The 20227-nt window shown below is 53.1% G+C and overlaps 2 protein-coding genes across 2 annotated transcripts in view; both read right to left on the bottom strand.

The window, feature by feature from the left end:
• The window catches only part of RNF4 (ring finger protein 4), a 35255-nt gene extending 32385 nt beyond the window's left edge, over positions 1-2870 (bottom strand). Inside the window, exon 1 of the mRNA XM_069495872.1 lies at positions 2777-2870. The gene's annotated coding sequence lies outside the window, so the exon portion shown is untranslated. The remainder of the gene's footprint in view (positions 1-2776) is intronic.
• A 3807-nt stretch (positions 2871-6677) lies between these two features.
• Positions 6678-20227, bottom strand: part of CFAP99 (cilia and flagella associated protein 99) — a 28270-nt gene continuing 14720 nt past the window's right edge. The window contains exons 6-15 of the mRNA XM_069495491.1: positions 17241-17321; positions 16999-17073; positions 15963-16034; positions 15629-15717; positions 14744-14948; positions 10222-10363; positions 9786-9937; positions 8840-9045; positions 6920-7082; positions 6678-6794 (exon numbers count right to left, since the gene is read on the bottom strand). Coding sequence (XP_069351592.1) covers positions 6678-6794; positions 6920-7082; positions 8840-9045; positions 9786-9937; positions 10222-10363; positions 14744-14948; positions 15629-15717; positions 15963-16034; positions 16999-17073; positions 17241-17321 — 1302 coding nt within the window. The remainder of the gene's footprint in view (positions 6795-6919; positions 7083-8839; positions 9046-9785; positions 9938-10221; positions 10364-14743; positions 14949-15628; positions 15718-15962; positions 16035-16998; positions 17074-17240; positions 17322-20227) is intronic.

Below are 20227 nucleotides of genomic sequence, written 5' to 3'. Positions count from 1 at the left end.
TGCAGCTTCTACATCAGCACTTGCTGCTTCACCTTGCACTTCTGTTATGGAAATAGCTTCTTTCCTTAAACCTCAAGAAGTAATCTCTGCGAGCTTCAAACTTTTCTTCTGTAAATTTCTTTACCTGAGCCGTCAAAGAATTAAAGAGAATTACGGCCTTGCTCTGGATTAGGCTTTGGCTTAAGGGAATGTCCTGGCTGGTTTGCTTGGTCAGCAATAAGGTTGTTTCGCTTTCTTATGTATTCACTGGAGTAACACTTTTAATTTTCTGAAAGAACTTTTCTTTTGCATTCACAACTTGGCTAACTGTTTGGCGCAAGCGGCCAAGCTTTCAGCCTATCTCAACTTTGGACATGCCTTCCTCACTAAGTGTAATCATTTCTTGCTTTTGATTTAAAGTAAGAGATGAACTTGAACACTTAGAAATTACTGTAGGGTTATTAAATGGCAGAATTTCAGTATTATTGTGTTTCAAGGAATAGAAAGGCCTGAGGAGAAGACAACTGGAAATCCCTGGTCAGCTGGAACAGTCCGAACACACATTTATCGATTAAGGTCACCATCTTATGTGGGCACAGTTCATGGAACCCTATAACAAGTAAAACAGTAACGTCAAAGATCACTGATCACAAGCCACAACAGATATAAAAAAAAATGAAAAAGTTCGAAATACTGTGAATCTCCAAAATGTGACACAGAAAACACTAAGTGTGCACATGCTGTTGGAAAAATGGCACTGACAAACTTGCTCCATGCAGCGTCGCCACAAACCTTCAACTTGTAAAAAACGCACTGTCCATGAAGTGCAATAAAACGAGGTATGCTCGTGTTCTGATTGCCAGCATTATCTCTCATTCCCTCCGCCCTCACTCAGTTCCAGGAAGGCCAGCACCATAACAATTCCACCCTCCCCACCCCCCAACAGTCTCTTTGTTGCCCAGGCTAGAGTGCAGTGGTGTCATGATAGTTCACTGCAACCTCAAATCCCTGGGCTCAAGTTATCCTCCTGCTTCAGCCTCCCACACCTAGCTAATTTTTTCTATTTGTAGTAGAGATGGGGTCTCACACTTGCTCAGGCTGGTCTCGAACTCCTGAGCTCAAAGGATCCTCCTGCCTCAGCCTCCCAGAGTGCTAGGATAACAGGCCTGGCCACCATAATTATTTTGTTTACTGTTATATTTCAAGCAGAAAGTTTGGCATACAGAGATCTCAAAAATATGCTGACTTAGAATATTAACACCGCATTGTTAAAGAGCACAAAAAAACTTACTCATTTTCTGTATAAAGCATAGATATACACACATTATGTAAAAATATATAAATTTACATGTGGCATTAAAATTTCATGGAGGGGAATGACTAGGAAAACAATGCGTAAAAAGCTCCTCACAAGGCGGTAATTTATGAAAAGGTTAATAAACACTGTATTAGAACATTTCTGAATAACGAAAAGGTTAATAAACACTGTATTAGAACATTTCTGAATGAAAGTTGGAAGCTCAAGTTCAGGTAATACAAATGCCAGTAATACATCTTTCCCACTCGATTGTTCCCATTTCACCTCAAACTCTAGGTAAAACTGAACCCAGTGTCTCCCTGTCCACTAAAAAGCAAATCATCAGGAAAAACAAAAAAAGATTCTCTTCAACATCTCTGCCTTTCATTGCCATTTGTCCCAGATTTCCGGTCACTGAAGTTAGAGGCCTAATCCTGCAGTCAGGAACTAGACTCGGTCTGCCACCTACTAGCTGTCTGTGTGACCTTCAGTAGACCACCTCACCTTTCGGGGCTTCAGTTTCCCCAACCAATTGGGCAGCCTAAGGTGAATGCAAGGCTCCAGAGCTGAGATTGTAGGTCTGGCTCAAGAACTTGGTGCAGCAGCAGAACAGAGATTAAGATCGTGACCATCCATGGACACCAAGCATGAGACAAAAGCTCAAAACCCTACAAAAACAGCTTGCCCAAGCTCTATCCTTTTCCCTCCTCCCTCAATGAATCAAGAGCTGGAAAAGTGGTGTTCGATAGGTATTGTGTTTCGCGTCTTAGAAATCTAATTTTTGAACACCTATCTACGGGCGCGCTAGGGAGGTGAAGGGCCCGAGAGGTAGAGTTGGGCCGCAGGTCGCTGTCACACATTTCACCAACGACCGGCCGAGAAGCACTCCTGGAAGCTGAGGCCCTACTCCCTACTAAGTTCTAGGTCTCGAGCTCGGCGCTCCCAGGGTTAGGCCTGCATCCAGCATCAGCCCCATCCCAGACGAGAAAAGGTTCCGCCACGCGGCCCAGACACCCCGGCAGACTCGCAGACTCCACGATGGTGGGGCGGCAGCGGGAGCACACAAAGGAGGCATCGTCAGCGAAGAACAAAAACCTTGCCCACATTTGCCACCGAACGGCCCTCCCGGACTCTCCAAGTGACCTTGGGCGCGTCCCTGCCCCTCCCTGAGCCTCAGTTTCCTTTCCTAGGTTACAGACTAAGCCACACAGCCGCGGCCCGCCAGAGTGAGCCGAGAACCAGATGGAGACCTCCCAATTTTCATTGCTCGCGCCAAGCTGGGCTCGGTGCACCTGCGCGGACGGCGGTGCAGAGCGGGCAGAGGTGGCCCGAGGTCCCGAGGAGGCCCGGCTGGGCTACGGGGCCTCAGCAGGGTCGAGCCGCGCAAGGCGGCCCCCTAAGCGGCAGGCGCCAAGGCCTCTGAAGGCCGCGAAGCCGCCTCAACCCCGCATCTGCCCGGGCCCTGACTTGCCGCACCCTTTCCGAGAAGCCTGGCCTTACTTATAGCTGGCGTGGTCCGCGAGCGCCGCAACCAACGCACTTGAAAGAAGAAGCACCTTTCCAAGCCGCGAAGGAGAACCCCTCAAGCAAGACGCCGCCGCCTCAACAGCGACCCACTTCCGCTCTGGGAGCCTCCGCACTGCCTCCCGCGCGTCCCCATTGGCCGCCACCTCCCCTACTTCCGCGGTCTGCCCGTTAGGGAGGCATATTTTTCAATCCTATTGGACAAGAAAACCATCTATTACCACTTTGAAACGCGCCTCTTTCCGGCCCCGCCCACGCTCGCTCTCTGGAGCTTCCACTTTCCCGCGAGAGGCGCTACCGGTGCGCTTGGCCCGCGAGGCCTCTCGGGAGTTGTGGTCTGAGGACTGACACAGCGCCTGGTCAGTGGTGGCCGCTGGCCATCTAGACGCCGCCAGCGTCTATCCGCTTGTGGTCTCCGTAGCCCAGCGGGCTTCGAGCCTGCCCATTCCTAGGTCACGACCCCGCATACCGGCCGCTGTACCCCTGGCCGGACGCAGCGGTTTAAAGGCGCGGAGCTGGACGTTAGCCCAGGCCAGCCATTCCGCGCCCCTCTTCGGGACCCCGTTTCCTCGCCTGTGAACAAGGCCTTTGTGAGGAACGTGCTCAGGGTTTGGGGGGGTCTCATGACTGTTGTCTGGAAACCAGGCTTGGCCCCCTTTCAGCACCCCCTTGGTGCCAGGCCCTGGACCGAGCGTGTCCGTCTCGTTCCTGCGAGGGCCTGGTCCTGGGACTCTTCTGGGACCTGATGGTGGAGACGGAAGGAGAAGCACAGCCTGTCCCCTCAGCGGAAGCCCAGAAGACCCTAAACCAGGATGCCTGGAAGGTCTCCCTGAGGAAGAGACCTCAGAGCTGAGAAGGAAATAGGAGGGAGTTCAGAGCCTGGGGAGTGGAAACAGGGAGACCGGCTGCCCAGCACCCTATTGCCCTCTGGCTGGCTCTTTCTGGGGTAGTATGATTCTCTCTCAAAGAGCCAATGCAGGGAGAGGGAGACAGGGGTCCCCAGTATGAAGGCCCTTGGGTCCTGAGAGATTTCAGTTAGCTGTTGCTTTGGTGGTTTTTTTTTTTTTTTTGCTCAATACCTTTCTTTTTTTTAAATTTCAGGATATTATGATGGTTCAAACATTTTGGTTACATTTTATGTCTTTGCCTCACCCAAGCGAGGATTAGAGGCATGCCCTTCCCCTCTACAATGCTCACCAAATCCATTAGTTGTGAGCTTACCCCCCCCAACCCCCTAATCCCTGGAGAATATTACTACCGTGTGAGCGCCATAGTGTTGATCAGTCAGTGCCAATTTGATGGCAAGTACATGTGGAGCCTATTCTTCCGATCTTGTGATACCTCACTGCGGATAATGGGCTCACTCTCTATCCAGGAAAATATAAGAGGTGCTAGGTCACTGTCGTTTCTTGTAATTAAGTAAGATTCCATTGTATACATATGCCAAATTTTAATAATCCACTCATGAATTGACGGGCACTTGGGTTGTTTCCACATCCTTGCAATAGTGAATTGTGCTGCCATAAACATTTGGGTGCAGATGTCTTTATTATAGAATGTCTTTTGCTCTTTTGGGTAGATGCCTAATAGTGCTATTGCTGGATTGAATGGTATTTCTATTTTTAGCTCTTTGAGGTATCTCCAAATTCTTTTCCACAAGAGGTTGAACTAATTTGCAGTCCCAAGCTGTTGCTTTGGAACAAACCATCCTAAATCTCAATATTTTGAACAGCCATTAATGTTGCTCATGAATCTACAAGTCAGTGGGGAATGGAGAATGTTCTGCTCCTGGACGTCCTCACATTTTGGGGTCTGCTGGTTGTAAGGTGGTCTAGGATGGCCTCTGGGACAACTGGCTCTCCTGCACATGGTGTCTCATCCCAGCAGGCCACCCTGGTTATGCTCATACAGGGCCTGGGCAGGGTTCCAAGAGAACAAGTAGGAGCTCTAAGGTCACTTGGGACCCAGACTCACAACCAGCACATGGCCACTTCTGCTGCACCTTGTTGGTCAAAGAAAGTCACTAAGCCAGACCAGATTCAAGGGCCTCTTGAATCAAAAGTCACAAGGGGTGGGGATACAGGGAGACATTTTGCCATCAATCTATTGCACAATGCCTACCCTCAGGCCATAACTTTAGGGAATGGTCTTATGCCTGCTCCCACTCAGGTTTGTATGGAAGAGAGGCCCCAGGTGCTCTCAAGCTAGTTCTGAGCAGTTGCTCAGTCCAGGAGGGTGGGACAGAGGAGGGGACCTTGTTGACTGCCAACAAGCATTGTTGCCAATAGCACCATCAGTTAGGCCAGCCTAATAGGTGAAGGGTAATTCTCCCTCTTACCCCAGTAATTGCTTCAGGCAAATATGCAGACGTTCTCCAACTATGGGAACTGGCTTAGCACAAATATGTTCAATTCAGGCCAGTGAAACTGGGCAGATGTTCCATGTTCCTGAGGCTGGAACTGCTACCAGCCTGGAGATAGAGCTCCTAGATCAGGCACATCCTGAAGTCCACCCTACTTTTGGAGTGCCAGTTTTGGGAATTAATAAATCTCCTTTTGAAACCTCCAGAGCTCCTGATGGACTGTCTAGACCAGTCATCATAAATGCATTACCTTGATGTCAAATGAAATGGGTTTGAATTACACAACATAGGATGTAATGTTTTTCTTTAAATGAAATTTAATCTGCCCCCAGCTCTATTTTGACAGAGAGATGGGAATCCCTTTCCTTATCAACCTAGATTGTAAGAAAGTCCTGGGGTTTTGATACAATGCAGAGCATTGGGATAGGACTCTGGACCTTTAATCTGTTCTTATCAATGCTGAGAGATGCCCACCTTCCTGATCTGAATGTACCCTGGGGCCCAGCCTCCCAATCTGAGTTTCCATCTCTTGTGCAGGCCCAGGGAGAATATGAGCGGGGGCAATCTCTCTCCTGGACACCTGTCCATCTTGCAGTTTCCAGTCCCTCCATTACTGCTCCCTACTCCATGGACCGTTTTCTCTACTTCCTGGGAACTGCAACATAATGTGCCTTCGTCTTGAGGCTGTGTTTCACAAGCAGGCATTCACTCTAGAAGCCTGTCCTCAAGGTGGAGCTTTCTCCAGTCCAGTGCAACACGAATCTATCCTGGTCCCCGCCCTGGGTGAGCTCCTGCCCCCGGTGGCCCCAACCTTGTTGGGTCCAGCCTCCTTCAGTGATGCTGGAGAAAGGGGAGCAGGCAGGGTGCTCTAAAGTAACCCAGACTTAGCTCTGTGTTTTGGCTCTTTGGGCAGGTCACTTCACCTGTTCGGGCGCCAGTGGCCTCTTAAGCAGAAGAGGGCGGGCTAGTCCTACGTCCCCGGAGATCGTGAAAAGGATCCCCGAGGCGCATGAAGAGCCAGTCCAGAGATGGTGCTAAAGAATGCTGGCTACGTCCCCAGCCAAACGCACAGGCACAATCGCATACCCAGTCTTGGGCGTTCCCCAGGTGAAGCCACCGGGCTCCGGGCTGAGGGTGGGGATTGCAGGTTTCCACGTGCGGGGGGGGATGGGGTTCCGGGAGCTCCGGAGGGGGCGGGGTCGCCAGGAATGCCTTGCACCTGGCCGTAGGAAAGGGCTAGGATCTGGGCCAGGGTGCCAGATTTGGCACGTCAAGATGCACACGCCCAATTATATTTGAATTCCAGACAAGGAGCGGATACCTCTTTAGCATAAGTTTGTCCCACGCAATAACTGGGCGTCATGCCTTTTATCCGGCAACCCTACTCTGGGCAGGTGGGGACAGCGGAGAGGTGAGGCGTGCAGCAGGGGTGCAGGGAGGGGTCCTGGGGCCGAGGGCGCGCTGCCAAGGAAGAGGAGGTGCACCCGGCGGGCCGCGCGCTTTCTTCGGCCCAGTTCAGGCAGCCTCCAGGCGGCGCACGGGCCCGCGGGCGGAGCCTCCCTGCTGTCGAGCCCGCAGCTTGTGCTCCCGGCTCTGCTCCAGCTCCAGCCAGCGCCGCGCCTCCAGCTGCGCCTGCGGGCGGGGGCGGCGTCTGAGCGGGTGGGGACACCGTGCCCCGCCCTTCGCCGTGCCGGGACCCCCACCCCTGCCTCGCGTCTCTGCACCCCCAAGCCTCCCTGCAGCCGCCCCAAGCTCACCCGGGGCTTGGGGCGCGCGGGCCGCGGCGCGGACACATGTAGCAGGGCTGCCTGCCTGCGGCGCTCGGCAGCCCTCTCAGCGATCCTGCGACGCAGCTCCAGCACGCGCTCGTCCTGGGAGGACGCGCCGGGGGCCGTCGCGAGTGCATTTTTTTTCTCCCACCTGGCGGGTGACCATGCGGGGGCTTAGGAGCCAGCCAGCGGACGGCCAAAGCCAATCCCAGGACCGGACACGGGCCCAGGAGACGCCGGGCTGCTGGGCTGTGCAGCTGGAGAAGTTCACCAGAATGATTTAGGTGCAGGGAGCGTGTGCGGGGGTGGGGAGGCGGGGTGGGGGTGGGCGCGGTGGTGGGGGCGTGCCCAGGCCGCGGGGATGCTTCCTGTAGCGTGGTGCTCCCTGTAAGGATCACTGTGCAGGGGGTTGGGTGGGGGTCCTGCCAGCGCCTCTACCCTTTTGCTTTTTTACTTAACATTTTTTAAAGTATTACATGTCTACTAACTATATTTATAATTGGGGTAAAAATGTGAAAGACCCTTTTATCTCACACTCCCCTTGCCTCTTGCCTAGAGGTAACCACTGCTAATACTGTGATGTCTTTGCAAATATTTCCATACATAGGCCATATTCCTTCTGATTATATAATACATATTGTTCCTGCTGGCTTTGATGTAAGTGCACTTCATAGCATTGGGGCCTTTGCATGTGCTTTGCGTGTGCTGTTCCCTGTCTCCATGGCTCTTGGCTGACTGTCCAGGTCACCCACCCACTAAAACTCTCCTGGTGAATTAGTGCTATTGAATCTGGCTGCATGCATGAGGGGGCTCCAGGATCTTTGTTAGCTGGAGTTGGGCCCTTGGAGGCACCCAAAGACCAACTGGACTGCGTCTGGGATCTGCCAGGCCAAGGTCAGCAGCTGGGAAGTAATGAGGTCTTCTGGGTGTGTGCTGCCTTGGGGACCTGCTGGGTGGCCAGCTAGCCCTCCCTGAACAGCCCAGCAGCAGCTGTGCTGTGGCTCCTCTGAATTGCAGCACTCAGAGGACCGGTGAATTAGACCTTCCTTCTGCTGACCCCATCATCCACTCCACCCCAGTCCTACTCGGCACTTTTTCTGGAGGCCTGAACCAGGCTCTGCTACCACAGGTCTGGGCACCACACCCCCTGGGGCAGCTAGGCCTTCCTGGGGGATCAGACTAGGGCTCAAAGCCCAGTCTGATGGGGCTGAGGAGGGGAAGGAGACATGCCTACCCATCCCATGCCTGACCAGGCTGCCCAGGACAGCCATATCGAGCTGGACAAAGTCACCACAGTGTCCCCAAAACAAACAAAAAGGTATGTGTGTGAGAGTGTGCATTGTGTGTGACCCTAACTAGATCCTGGTTTAAGAAGAAAATAAAAGTTATAGCAAACAGTCTTTAAAACGTTTTGGCAGTCTTTGGATGCCCCAAGAAATGTGAATATGGACAGGATATTTAGATGATGGTGGTAATTTTTGTTAAATTTTCTAGTTGTGTCATGGTGCTTTATGTAGGACAACCTTTTTTTTTAGAAGATGCATGCTGAAGTGTTTTGGAGTGAAGAGTCTGATGCTTGCAACTACTTCCAAATGGTTCTGCTGTCAGATAAATAGCTAGATGGCTAGAGGAAGCACATAGGGCAAAAAGTCCTACCCATGACCTATATGCAAAATGACTGCTTCTAGGTCACAGCCATCTAAGCCATGGGTACATGATTTTTTTTTACCATTTCTATATGCCCAAAAATAATCTAATAAAATAATAGGGGTGGGGCAGTTATTGCTATGGAACTGCTTGGGCAGGAGGGTGGTAGGTTGTGGCAAGGAGACCCACCAGGAGGGTGCAAAGGCATGCTGCTTGCCCACCTGGAGGCTTCCTCCCTGGGCCTCTGGTACCAGTACCAACCTCAAGGCTGCGGATCTCCCCATGGCTGCGCGGCACAGTGAAATCTGCTCCACCGTGTTCTGCAGATCCTGGCTCTTGGTGCGCTTGCCCTGAATGATTTGATCCCGCTTTTCCTCCTCCTCACGCTGCTGGGTCTCTTTGAGCAGGGCCAGCCGCTCTCGCAGCTCGACGACAGACATCTCCCCTTCTAGGCCATACCCAGGGATCTGTGGGGTGGCAGGGAGGCCCCACACTGGGAGCTGTGCCAGGCCCAGGTGGGGAGCACAAGTGCCCCTCCCCTGCTCCACAGGCCTACCCCCTTGCCAGGAGGCTTCCTTCCTCTGCATCAATACTGCCTGTACGGAGTGCCCCCCTTCCAGCTTCTCCAGTCTGGGCCCTGCTCTGCAGTGCTATATGTGGAGTGTGCCCTGCAGGCCCCTCCGTTGTGGCAGGTCCCAGATGGAGCTCACCACCATCTTCCCAGCCAGGACCGCTGGGACCTGGGGCCAAAAACTCATCTGACTCCCCACACCCCTTGGGGTCAGGCCAGCCCCTGCAGCAGGCTCCCGAGGCCCTCCCAGGCCTGTGCCTTCTCACACAGGCTTCCAGGAGGCCTCTGCCTCTTGCTCCGCCCTGGGCCCTTGAACACCTGTGCTCTCCCTACTCATCCCTTCCCACCTCAGGCCTGGGAAGTCCCTGAGCCTCCCCAACATGCAGCTCCCAAGTGGCCTCCTGGTTCCTACCTTGCCACCCCCAGGGCCCAGGCCCCTCCCCCAGGGGTTGCAGAGGACCCACTCAGTGTCTGCCTCACTGGTGGGACTGTGAACTCATGGGGCCAGACCTAGGCCTGCAACACGGGACTGCCGAGTCCATGGCTGATGATGAGTGGCCAGGTGGATTTTGGTGGGGCAAGACCTGCCTTTGGCCTCAGTGGGAATTCTAGACATGCCCTGCCATGGGTCCTCACCTGGGTCAGGTCCACGAGCTTGCCTTTGCGTGTGGGCCGTGTCTCCAGTGCACGCAGCTGGGAGATGAGTTCACAGCGCTGCCTCTGCTCCTCCCTGGCAGCCTCTGCGCTGCGCTGCAGCAGCTCCCGGCTCTCCTCCATCACCTCCTGGGCTTGGGGGCCCAGTGCATGCTGAGGGGGCCAGCGAGCGGCCTGGCAGGTGCTGGGCAGGGACACACCTCCCCGGGAGCTGCTCAGTCAGGCCTTTGACCTTTGACCTCAGGGTCAAAGGGTCAAGCGGTCACCTGGGAGAGCTTGCCCAACCCTGGCCCTCCCTCGAGGGGCACCCAGACATCACTGACCACAGCAGCTCCCTCAGGGCAGGCCGCCAGCCCAGCACCTGAGCAGGAAGAGCAGAGCTGGGCAGGGCTTCGTGGTGCCTGGCTCTCCACCGTACCTATCTGCCGTCGGCCCTTCACAAGCTTCGCCTGGGCCAACTTGACATTCTTCTGCAACTCCATTGCCTGCTCCACCTGCTCCCTCAAGGACCTGTCCTCCTGGAGGCGCCTCTTGGCACACTGCAACATCAGCTTGGCCGTCTGCTGGGACAGTGGACCCGCCACGGTGAGAGCTTGGGCCTCCTGTCCCTCAGCCCCACCCCAGTCCAGGGAGCAGCATGAGGTCTGAAGGCAGACCCAGGCCCTGGCCCTGAAACACCTGGAACCTGGGGCCAAGCCCATTAGTCCCCTCGAGGTTGGGCTTGCTGGCAGATTTCCAGCTCACGTCCTTCCTTCTTCCCAAAGTGCCCCTTGGGGGGGGGGGCACAAATCTCTGTCATTTTAAGCCACTAGTTTGTGGCACGTTGTTATGGTAGACTAGGAACCTCATGCACGTGGTAATGTAAGATGTTCACAACAGAGGGCACTGGGTAGGGAGGATATGGGAATTCTGTACTATCTTTGCAGCTCTTCTGTGAACTTTAAAACTGTCCTAAAATAAAAAGTTTATTTAAAAAATTATTTTTGAAACTTTTTAATAAATAGGAGAAATGCTTGTGTGGAAATACGAGGTGAAAAAAAGTGGGCTACCAGAATATACCAGAAGCCTCATCTCAAGTAAGTAAACAAGCAGCAAAGAAAGAAAGATGCCTGGGCCAGGAGGCCCCGTCCTGCACCACTGGCCCTGTGCCCCATGCTGTTGGGGACAGGATCACAAAGGGCCCAGGCATGGAGGCAGCTAGGAACTGGGAGTGAGGAGAAGAGACCAGGAAGTATCTCTCAGCTCCTTGGAAGGGCAGGCAGCACAGGCCCATGCAGAAGGCACCAGCTTGCAGTAAGATACACAGAATTCTAAGTTCTGCCCCTGTCCACCTGACCAGTTCTGCCTTTGTGACCCCAGACAAGTCATGGGCCTCCCTGGGTTTCAGTTTCTTTGCTGGGAAAATGAAGCCAGTCACACCCACTCAGCTACACTGGGCACAGGGCCCAGCACAGGCATCAGAGTCAGCAGAGAGACGGGAGCAGGCCAGGGAAGAAGAAGAAAAAAGGGTGCCCAGGCCGGGAGCAGGGGACGGGCACAGGTGCTGGGGAAGTGATGAGCTGGTGGTCATCTGGTCAGGCTGCAGTGAGGTTAGGGCCACCAGGGTGGTAAATGGTAGAGCAGCTGGCTGGTCAGAGTCCAGGGTCCGATGCCTGGCTCTGTCTATCCTGGCATAACCTTGGACCCACCATGCCGCCCAAGTCACTCAGGGGCCAGAGGCAGCCTAATGCATCCGTGGGTCCCGCGGTGGACATCCACCCAGGTTCCCACCTCTCCTCATTCTGCCACTGCAGAGCACCACATGCACGAGGGTTGCTCGCCATGCTTACACCAGGCCAGAGCTGTTAGTCACCCGCACGGGCACACCTTCAAAACGGAAATGAACACAGAACACACTGAACAGCATTTATGTGCCCTGAGCCAACTGGGAAAATGCTGCAAGTGCTGCTCAGCTAAATCTGACTGAATACTTGGTAAAATGTTCTCAAAGAATGGTCCCCTAGGACAACCAGATGTGACCTGCTGTTACCCAGGGGATTTAGTGAGACCTACTCTCACATGGCTGGTCGCCTGTGAGATTAATTTCATGGTGGTGATGGATTAAAAACAAGTAATTATATGATCTTTATTTGTTTTAGTCAACATATCTAGTTATTTGTATGGTTCATCAAGTTATATTAAAAGGGGGATAAAATTATTTAAATGAAGAAAATATATTTGAGTTGTTTAAGACAATGTTAGAGTTAAATATATCAATGTTACACTCATGATTCTAAAATATATCCTTTCTCAGCCCTGTTGCTGGAGTATCTTGATATTGGTCACTGTGGGAAAAAACAAAAGCGCCAGACACGGAAATCAATATTTGTTTTCATGAGGCCCAGAGGCTCCTTGGTGGATAACTGAGTCTGTGTCTTACACAGAGAAAATTCAATATCTCAAACATCTCTCCCCTCAAAAGAAAAGGTGCTCCCAAAGGCTCTAGAACAGTGCAGCAACAAGGTCAGAGGAGGAGAGGAAAGGCCAGGTTGTTGTAATAGAACCTCAAGCGGAAACAAAAACTGTAGCTGATTAAAACACAGCAAGGCCAGGCGTGGTGGCTCACACCTGTAATCCTAGCACTCTGGGAGGCTGAGGTGGGATGGATCCCTTGAGGTCAGGAGTTCGAGACCAGCCTGAACAAGAGCGAGACCCCCCCATCTCTACAAAAAATGGAAAAAGTAGCCTGGTGTGGTGTCATGCAGCTGTAGTCCCAGCTACTTGGGAGGCTGAGGCAGGAGGATCACGTGAGCCCAGGAGTTTGAGGTTGCTGTGAGCTAGGCTGACACCACTGTACAGGTGACAGAGCAAGATTTTGTCTCCAAAAAAAACAACAACACATTAAGGTTATAAAAGCCATCAATCACTCCAACATGAACTACACAAGAAAAATTTAAAATTCTTACTAAATTACTGGCTAATTTAGTAAAAAAAAATATTAGTCACATAAATGTGTGTAGCTGGACGTTCTCAGGACCAGGAGAAAAGCCTGAAAATTCTTCCATAACCTGGTATGAAAGAAACCTTTCTCATTATTCAAATTCCAAACACAATAAAAGAAAAGATTTCTAAGTTTGATGACATAAAAAATATGTTTGCATGGCAAAACACATAAGCAAAGCCAAGATGACAAATTGGAAGAAAACATCTGTAACAATACATTACAATGGATTATTTTCTCTAATACATAAAGAACATTAAAAAATCAAGGGAATGGGTGTGGAAGGGGATTGGAGAGATGTTGGTCAAAGGATATAAAATTTCAGTTAGAAAGGAGGGATAAGTTCATGACATCTGTACAGCATGGTGACTACAGTTAATAATAATGTATTATATGCTTGAATATTGCTAAGAGAATAGATTTTAAGTGTTCTCACCAGAAATAAATATGTGAGAAAATGCATATGGTAATTAGCTTGATTTAACCATTCCACAATGTATTCATTTCAAAACATCATGTTGTATACCATAAATATATACACTTGCATTTGTCAATTTAAATAAATAAATTAAATAAATCAAGGAAATAAAGGTCAGAAGCTCAATAGAAAATGGACAAAAGATATGCACAGTTCATAGGAAAAGATACAGAAATGGCTTAAATACAAGAATATTTGCTCAAATTCACACATAACAAATGAAATGCAAATCAAAACTATACCAATATACTATTTCTCACCCATGAGACTGGCAACAATTCACGAGTTCAATCCAGTACGCCCTGCAGGTGAGGCGCAGGATGGCCCCTCTCCCGCCGCCAGGGGAGTGAAGCTGGCATAAGCTCCGTGAAGAGGCTGTATTTGGTTGTGTTTCACAGAACCACATATTCCACAAAACAACAACAGCAGCAGTAAAAACTCCCACCTATCCAGTTACTCTTTGACTTTACAATCCTCCTCTAGAAGTTTACCCTGAAAATCTACTTCCACAAAGATGGAAGACTTCTGTGACATTATTCTTTGCAGAGAAAGCAAGGTGTGACCTTTTATGAAAGGAAAAAGGGAAGTAAAAATGGTGCGTAGACAAGTGTATTCTTTGCTTAGAAAGAAAGACAGGAAAGGAAATCCAGAAATAAATGAAAACAAGGACCTACAAGTGCAGGTGGAAATGGTTTGTAAGGTACAGACTTACAAGAAGTGAGACTCCTCTGAGTCTACTTTTTCATATTGTTTGGAGTTTATAGTTTTAAAAAAGTGAACTAAAAAGGAAAGAAAAGGCAAACCCTAAGATTGAATACAAATAGACAGATGAGTCTGTCAAGCAGGCCCGACCACAGGCCCTCGGGGGATGCACTCGGGACAGGCAGAGCTGCGGCCAGCAGGCTGCCCCCTCTCCCAGGCCACTGGGATGCCCACAGGGAGGAACAGGCTTTCTGGGGGAGCAGAGGTTGAGAGCCCCCACCTAGGTGGCTGTCCTAGGAGGAGGAAGAGCCAGGAATGATACATCAGGAGCCTCTAAAGTGATAGCATGGATGTCCACAAACCCTCCTGTGGGGAGGACATCATATACAAACATGTCATATGCAAACATGTTCACCTGGAAGTTTCTGCCAGAATCTCAGGGCTTCCCTCAGGGGAACCCAGGGATCTGTGTATCAACTGACGCTGCTGGCGGGGACGCGTGGCAATCTGGAGCAGAACTACTGACCAGAAGGTCCACTTAGCCCAGCTGACCTGAAACTGTTCCACATCCCTGCCTGCTGCAGTGGGGATAGAGAAACCATGGCCACCCTATGGGTCTTAGGAGGAAATGGCCTAGGGTTAGCTGAAGGCCAACGGCCACAGGTGCCGCCAGGCCATGGCCAGCTGCCGCACGCATGCTTGGCTTCTCTGACAGCTCCCAGAGGCCACACGGCTTGGCTGGCTGTCCCCATGCCCCAGCTACTCCGTGCGGTACATCACCTCCTCCTTCTTTTGTTCCGCCCTGTGCTTGTTCTCCTGCATGAGGTTCTGCCGGGCCAGGATGGCCTCCTCGTGGCTGAGCTTCCCCTGCAGCCGCCGGCACTCGCCTGCGGCCAGCCGCTCCTCCAGGTCCTTTGTCTGCATCTTCCTCTGCCACTCGAGGAACTCGGAGAAGTCCCCAGCCCCATCCACAAGCTTGTCAACCCTGGGGACAGAGGGATCAAGACACAGCTCGGGGTTTCTTCTGTGGCTGGGGCCACCAGGAGGCCACAGGTTCCCTGGGGGCTAGTGGCCCTCATAGGCACAGTCTGCTACTCACCCAACATGCAGCCACATCACCTACTCTGTCCCTTGCCCACCAGCCTGCCATCCATCTGTCCCCCTCCTGTGCAGCCACCTGTCAGCCACATCATCCCACCCCTCCCTTCATCCTCTTGTTTATCTACCCTTGCTCTGTCCACTGTCTGTCCATCCACTCATCCATCAAGCCGTCTGTCAGCCACCCAAGCTGCTGCCCACAGCCCAACTTGCAGACATGGAAAAACACAACTACATGGCACGGGATATGCCCAGGGGTTCACAGCCAGCCCTCGTGTTCTACAGGAGGGGGCACCCTGAAGGGGTCCAAGGAAGAGGGGACCCCCAGGGAGGTTTGGGACGGGCCAGGCATTTGCTAAGTCACTGAGCCAGGATTATCTTTGCAAGATGCAATGATGACCCTGACACAGTCTTGCTTGCCACCCCTACCCCCTGCAGGACCACAGCCTGGTCATGACCCCTGAGCCTGTTCTCCGCAGAGCATCCCAGCCCCAGGCCTCTCTTCCGGGCCTTCATTCCTACGGGCCATACTTCGGAAGGTGGGGGAGACCCACTGCTACCCCTCACCTCTGCAGCTCTTTCTCTACTTGCCGCTGGTACAAGGCCCCTTCTCGTAGGATGGCCGCAGTATTCAGCTTGACTGGGATGTTGTCAGGCTGTGGGAGGGGGAGGGGCTGGCTGGGGGCAGGGTGAGGGGAGCCTTGGGAGCAGCAAGTGCCCCTCCTGTCCTCCTGCCCTTCATACCTGCCCCTGCCCAGGTGCTTCCCTCTGCCTCAAGGGTGGGACCATGCTCAGGGCTCGGAGTCCCCAGCTCTGGCCATCTGAGCCTCCAGGGACAGAACAGGTCAGGAGGAGTGGGTGCCCGGGGAAAGAGGCCTGATCAGCCAGGAGCACCCCTCACCCTGAAGAAGGTCAGCTTCGGAGTCTTTTGGATTAGGGGCGGGAATTGAAGCTGCAGCTGCTTCTTCGAGTCCTGTAAGAGTCAGGGTGGAGCTGGCAGCCTGGCACCTGTGCCTTCCAGGTCCCACCAAGCACACCGGGCGAGTGATTACCCAGCACCCCTGGGAGGCCCAGTCCACTGCCCTTCATCCAGCTGCCTATCCCACCTCAGACCCTCAGGGCAGCACCTCTGTCCTCCAGTGCCCTCCCAGGCCTTGCTGGGGTATTGGGCACCCCGGCAGGAGCAGGGAAGGTGCAGGGCCTGCTGGCCCTGGGGACAGTGGTTCCCAGTCAGGACAGCTCGACCTCAGGGCTCAGTGTCTATTTCCTCAGCTACCCCCCAGTGTGGCAAAGTCCTCTGCCCCGCTTCTGGCTGCCCTGTGACCTCTGTGGGCTGCTCCCAGGATCTGTCTGCACCCGGCCAGCCTCCCACTGCTTTGCTGACACACCCCAGGGTGGGTGTCACAAGCCACAGTATGGGGGAGGAGCTGGCAAAAGGCCCCCTGTGAGCACTCAGCCATCACAAGCCCCCATGGCATGCTGCTGTGCAGAGCGTCCACTTCCTGGCTGGCCCCAGCTACTGGGTGCCACCTCTGTCGTGCCTGGCTGCTGCCAGGGGGCCCATGCTCCTGAGGGAGCATCCAGAGTACAATTGTTCCTAGTCTTCTTTCTTTTACTTTTTCCTTGTTGGCAAACATATCTTGGCTTGCTTTTTTTCTGGAAGTAAGTGCTTGGTATGGAACATCTGGGAACACCCAGAGGTAGCAGCTATAGACATGTGTCTACACTTGCCCACTTAGGAGCACGCATAGCAGCAGATTTTGTCAGTGTGGCTGGCTCCAGGCTCACTTTCCCAGTGTTACCAGGAGTCTGCCCTCCATAGCACGCCTTGGGAAAAGGCTAAGTGGCTACTGAAATGGTGTTAGGGGGAACTTTTTGGTGACATGAGAAAATGCCACCCTGCTGACTGGTCTGGGGACTTGGAGAGCCGGTGGTACCTGTGTTGGTGGCTCCCAACGTGACCTGGGCATGGCGCACCGCAGCTCCTCCATGTTCGCCTTCAACAGCAGCTCCTGCCATGATAACACAGTGCTCCAGCCCCACCCGCTACCACCCAGTGTCCTCAGGGCCACTGGAGGACAAATGCGCCAACCAACATCCCCCACTCCTCCTCCCCCGCCCCTCCTTCCCTTCACAGGCCCCCCTCTGGGAAGGCAGGGGTCACACACACACGGCCCACCTCGGCCTTCTGGCGATTGTATCTCTTGACCATGTCCAGCTGCTGCTGCTCCTTGGGCAGCTGGTAGGTGCTCCGAGGGACCTGGTGGCATGGTGGGAGGAAGAGCCTATGGTCAGCAATGGAGGGCTGGGGCCGGGGGGAGGTGGGTGAAGGGGAGGGTGGTACCAGTCAGCAGGGGGGATGGTGGCTTGCACCAGAGGAGAAGCAGGGCTGGAGAGGAAGCCACTGAAGGCTGACCAGGACCTGCTGGGCATTGGTGGTCATCGAGGGGAGGCAGGGGAAGAGGTCAGGCCATTATTGGGTCTGGGATCTGGGGCTCAGCTTGGGATGGGGTGAGCAGAGAGAGATGTGAGCCAGGGCACTGAAGGCCACCAGCTTGCATGAGCTGGCTGCTTGCGGGAGGAACAGAAGGGAAGGCAGTCAGCTCTCAGGACACTGGAGGGACAAGAGAAGATGTCTGACAGAGAGTGTCCTGGACCCCAGCAAAGTGAGCTGCCCATGAGGGGACACTATAAAGACTAGGGTGGTCCAAGCTGTATCCCTGGATCCAGGCACAAGAGGCTGTCAATACCGTGGCGGGCGTAGTGCCCATGGAGGGGCAGGAAGGAGCCCGGTTGGACACTCTGAACTCCACACTCCTGTGTCCATCCTCCTAACTTCATGCCTTTTCCCTCCAGTGCCTAACAGGCAACTTGTTGAGCCTGCCCCTCCCCCAGCCTGGCCACCCCTGACCACTGTCAGTGCTCATGCTGCCTGGACTGCAGAGTCCTCCTCAGCACCTCTGTCTCTCACCACATCCATCTCCACTCCAGCCCACTTGCTTCACAACATCACAAACTGCCCCCCAACTCTCACCACAGCCACAGCAGCTGGAGGGACCATGTGGGCCCCAGCCTGCCTCAGTAGGCATCTTGCCTCCCTGCCCCCTCCAGGTACCTCCCCTCCCCCTTCCCTCCTCACAGGTGCCCTCGAACAGCTGGGGAGGGAGGGCACTACCCCAAGGCCTTTGTATGCGCCGTGCTCGCTGTCCAAGACAGCCCAGGGCTCACTTGCTCACTTCTTCCACATCTTTTTTTTTTTTTTTTTTTTTTTTTTTTTTTTTTGAGACAGAGTCTCACTCTGTTGCCCAGGCTAGAGTGAGTGCCGTGGCGTCAGCCTAGCTCACAGCAACCTCAAACTCCTGGGCTCAAGCGATCCTCCTGTCTCAGCCTCCCGAGTAGCTGGGACTACAGGCATGCACCACCATGCCCGGCTAATTTTTTCTATATATATTTTTAGTTGTCCATATAATTTCTTTCTATTTTTAGTAGAGATGGGGTCTCGCTCTTGCTCAGGCTGGTCTCGAACTCCTGAGCTCAAACGATCCGCCCACCTCGGCCTCCCAGAGAGCTAGGATTACAGGCGTGAGCCACCGCGCCCGGCCTTCTTCCACATCTTTACTCTGTGGCACTTCTCAGAAAGCTTTCTCTGGCCACACTATCCAGAATCACAACCACCCCAACACTTCCTATCCATTTTTTCTGCATTATTTTTTAGCCTCAGCATTTACCACGAACTAACAGCAAATATTTTACTTATCCTGTTTTTTGTCTGAGTCCCCCACTGGAATTCATGTTCCCTAAAGGCACAGTGCCTGGCACATACTAGGCATTCCGTAACTATTTGTTGAGTGAATGAATGAGTGAATTGGAGTGGGTTCTTAACCCAGGAGGGCAAGGGGGATCCTGGGCATGGGGAAGGGCAGGGAGGGCAGAGAGAACAAGCCTGCAGTTCCAGCACAGCCACCTCGTGGACTGCAGGGAAAGTAGATGTCCACTGACACGTCACAGCTTGTGCTGAGAGCCATGCAGCTATACAGCAATGCTGGGCATGGTAAGCGCCCTGGGAGGGGCTATGTCAGGTTGAGGGGGTGGCGAGGGGAGAGAGAAGAGAGGAGAGAGGGGAGAGAGAGATAGAGAGAGAGAGAGAGATGCAGCTATGCAACTGGCAGGATGACCTGAGGAGGTCATCACACACACTGAGCCCTGAGGAGATGGGGTCAGAAATGCTGAAGATCCTGCAGATGGGCAACTGTAGGGTTGTTCAGCAATAAGGCCCCTGACCATCCATCATCCATCCACCCACCCATCCACCCATCCATCCACCCATCCACTCATCCACTCATCTATCCATGCACCCATCCACACATCCATCCATCCACCAACCTATCCACTCATCCATCCATCCATTTACCCATCCACCCACCCACCCATTTATTCACCCACCCACTCATCCATCCACCCATCCACCCACCCATCCATCCATCCAGAGATCCACCCACCCATCCATCTATCCACCCATCCATCCATCCATCCATCCAACAAGTATTCACTGAGGGTCTGCTCTGAGCCAGGACTATGCCAGGCATCCAGAATATGGGACAAATAAGATGCACAAGATCTGGGGGCAGACAGTAAGCAGGCCCACCATTCACTAAGCACTGTGCACTCCAGTCAGTGCTATGAAGGGAAGGAGCTAGGTCAACGAGGAGGACGCTAAGTGAGGGACTTGACATGGGGGAGGGACATGCAAACCTCTCTGGGAAGAGGGATTTTAATGAGACCTGAAGGATGGTGGGAGTCAGGAGGGACCCTGGGACCTCCCGGCACATCCCCCTGCCCTCTTGTACAGTCCTTGGTCCTGCTGGGGACCCAGATTGGTTCCGGGAAGCTGAATCCACCACCAGTGCTTGGGGTAGAGCCCATGACCAGTCAGGACATTGTATTCCTAATCGAGGTAATCAGTGCATGGCAGGCTTGAAACCTAAGCTGGTCCAGTCAGAATTTTCCAAAGAATTCCTGACCCCCTCAAGGTCCTGGATGGTGTAGAATGTGGGGGTGAGGCTGGAGTTTTGCTACAATAAAAAAGGTTAGCCCAAAGGTGAAGGTGATCCACTGAGGAGAGCAGGGCAGAAAGAGTCACAGAGCGGCTGAGCGGGAGCCTGATCA

The sequence above is a fragment of the Eulemur rufifrons genome, chromosome 20 (assembly GCF_041146395.1).
Source record: "Eulemur rufifrons isolate Redbay chromosome 20, OSU_ERuf_1, whole genome shotgun sequence".
NCBI lineage: Eukaryota > Metazoa > Chordata > Mammalia > Primates > Lemuridae > Eulemur > Eulemur rufifrons.
Note: the sequence above shows the minus strand (reverse complement) of the source record. Positions and strands in the feature narration are given on the sequence as shown.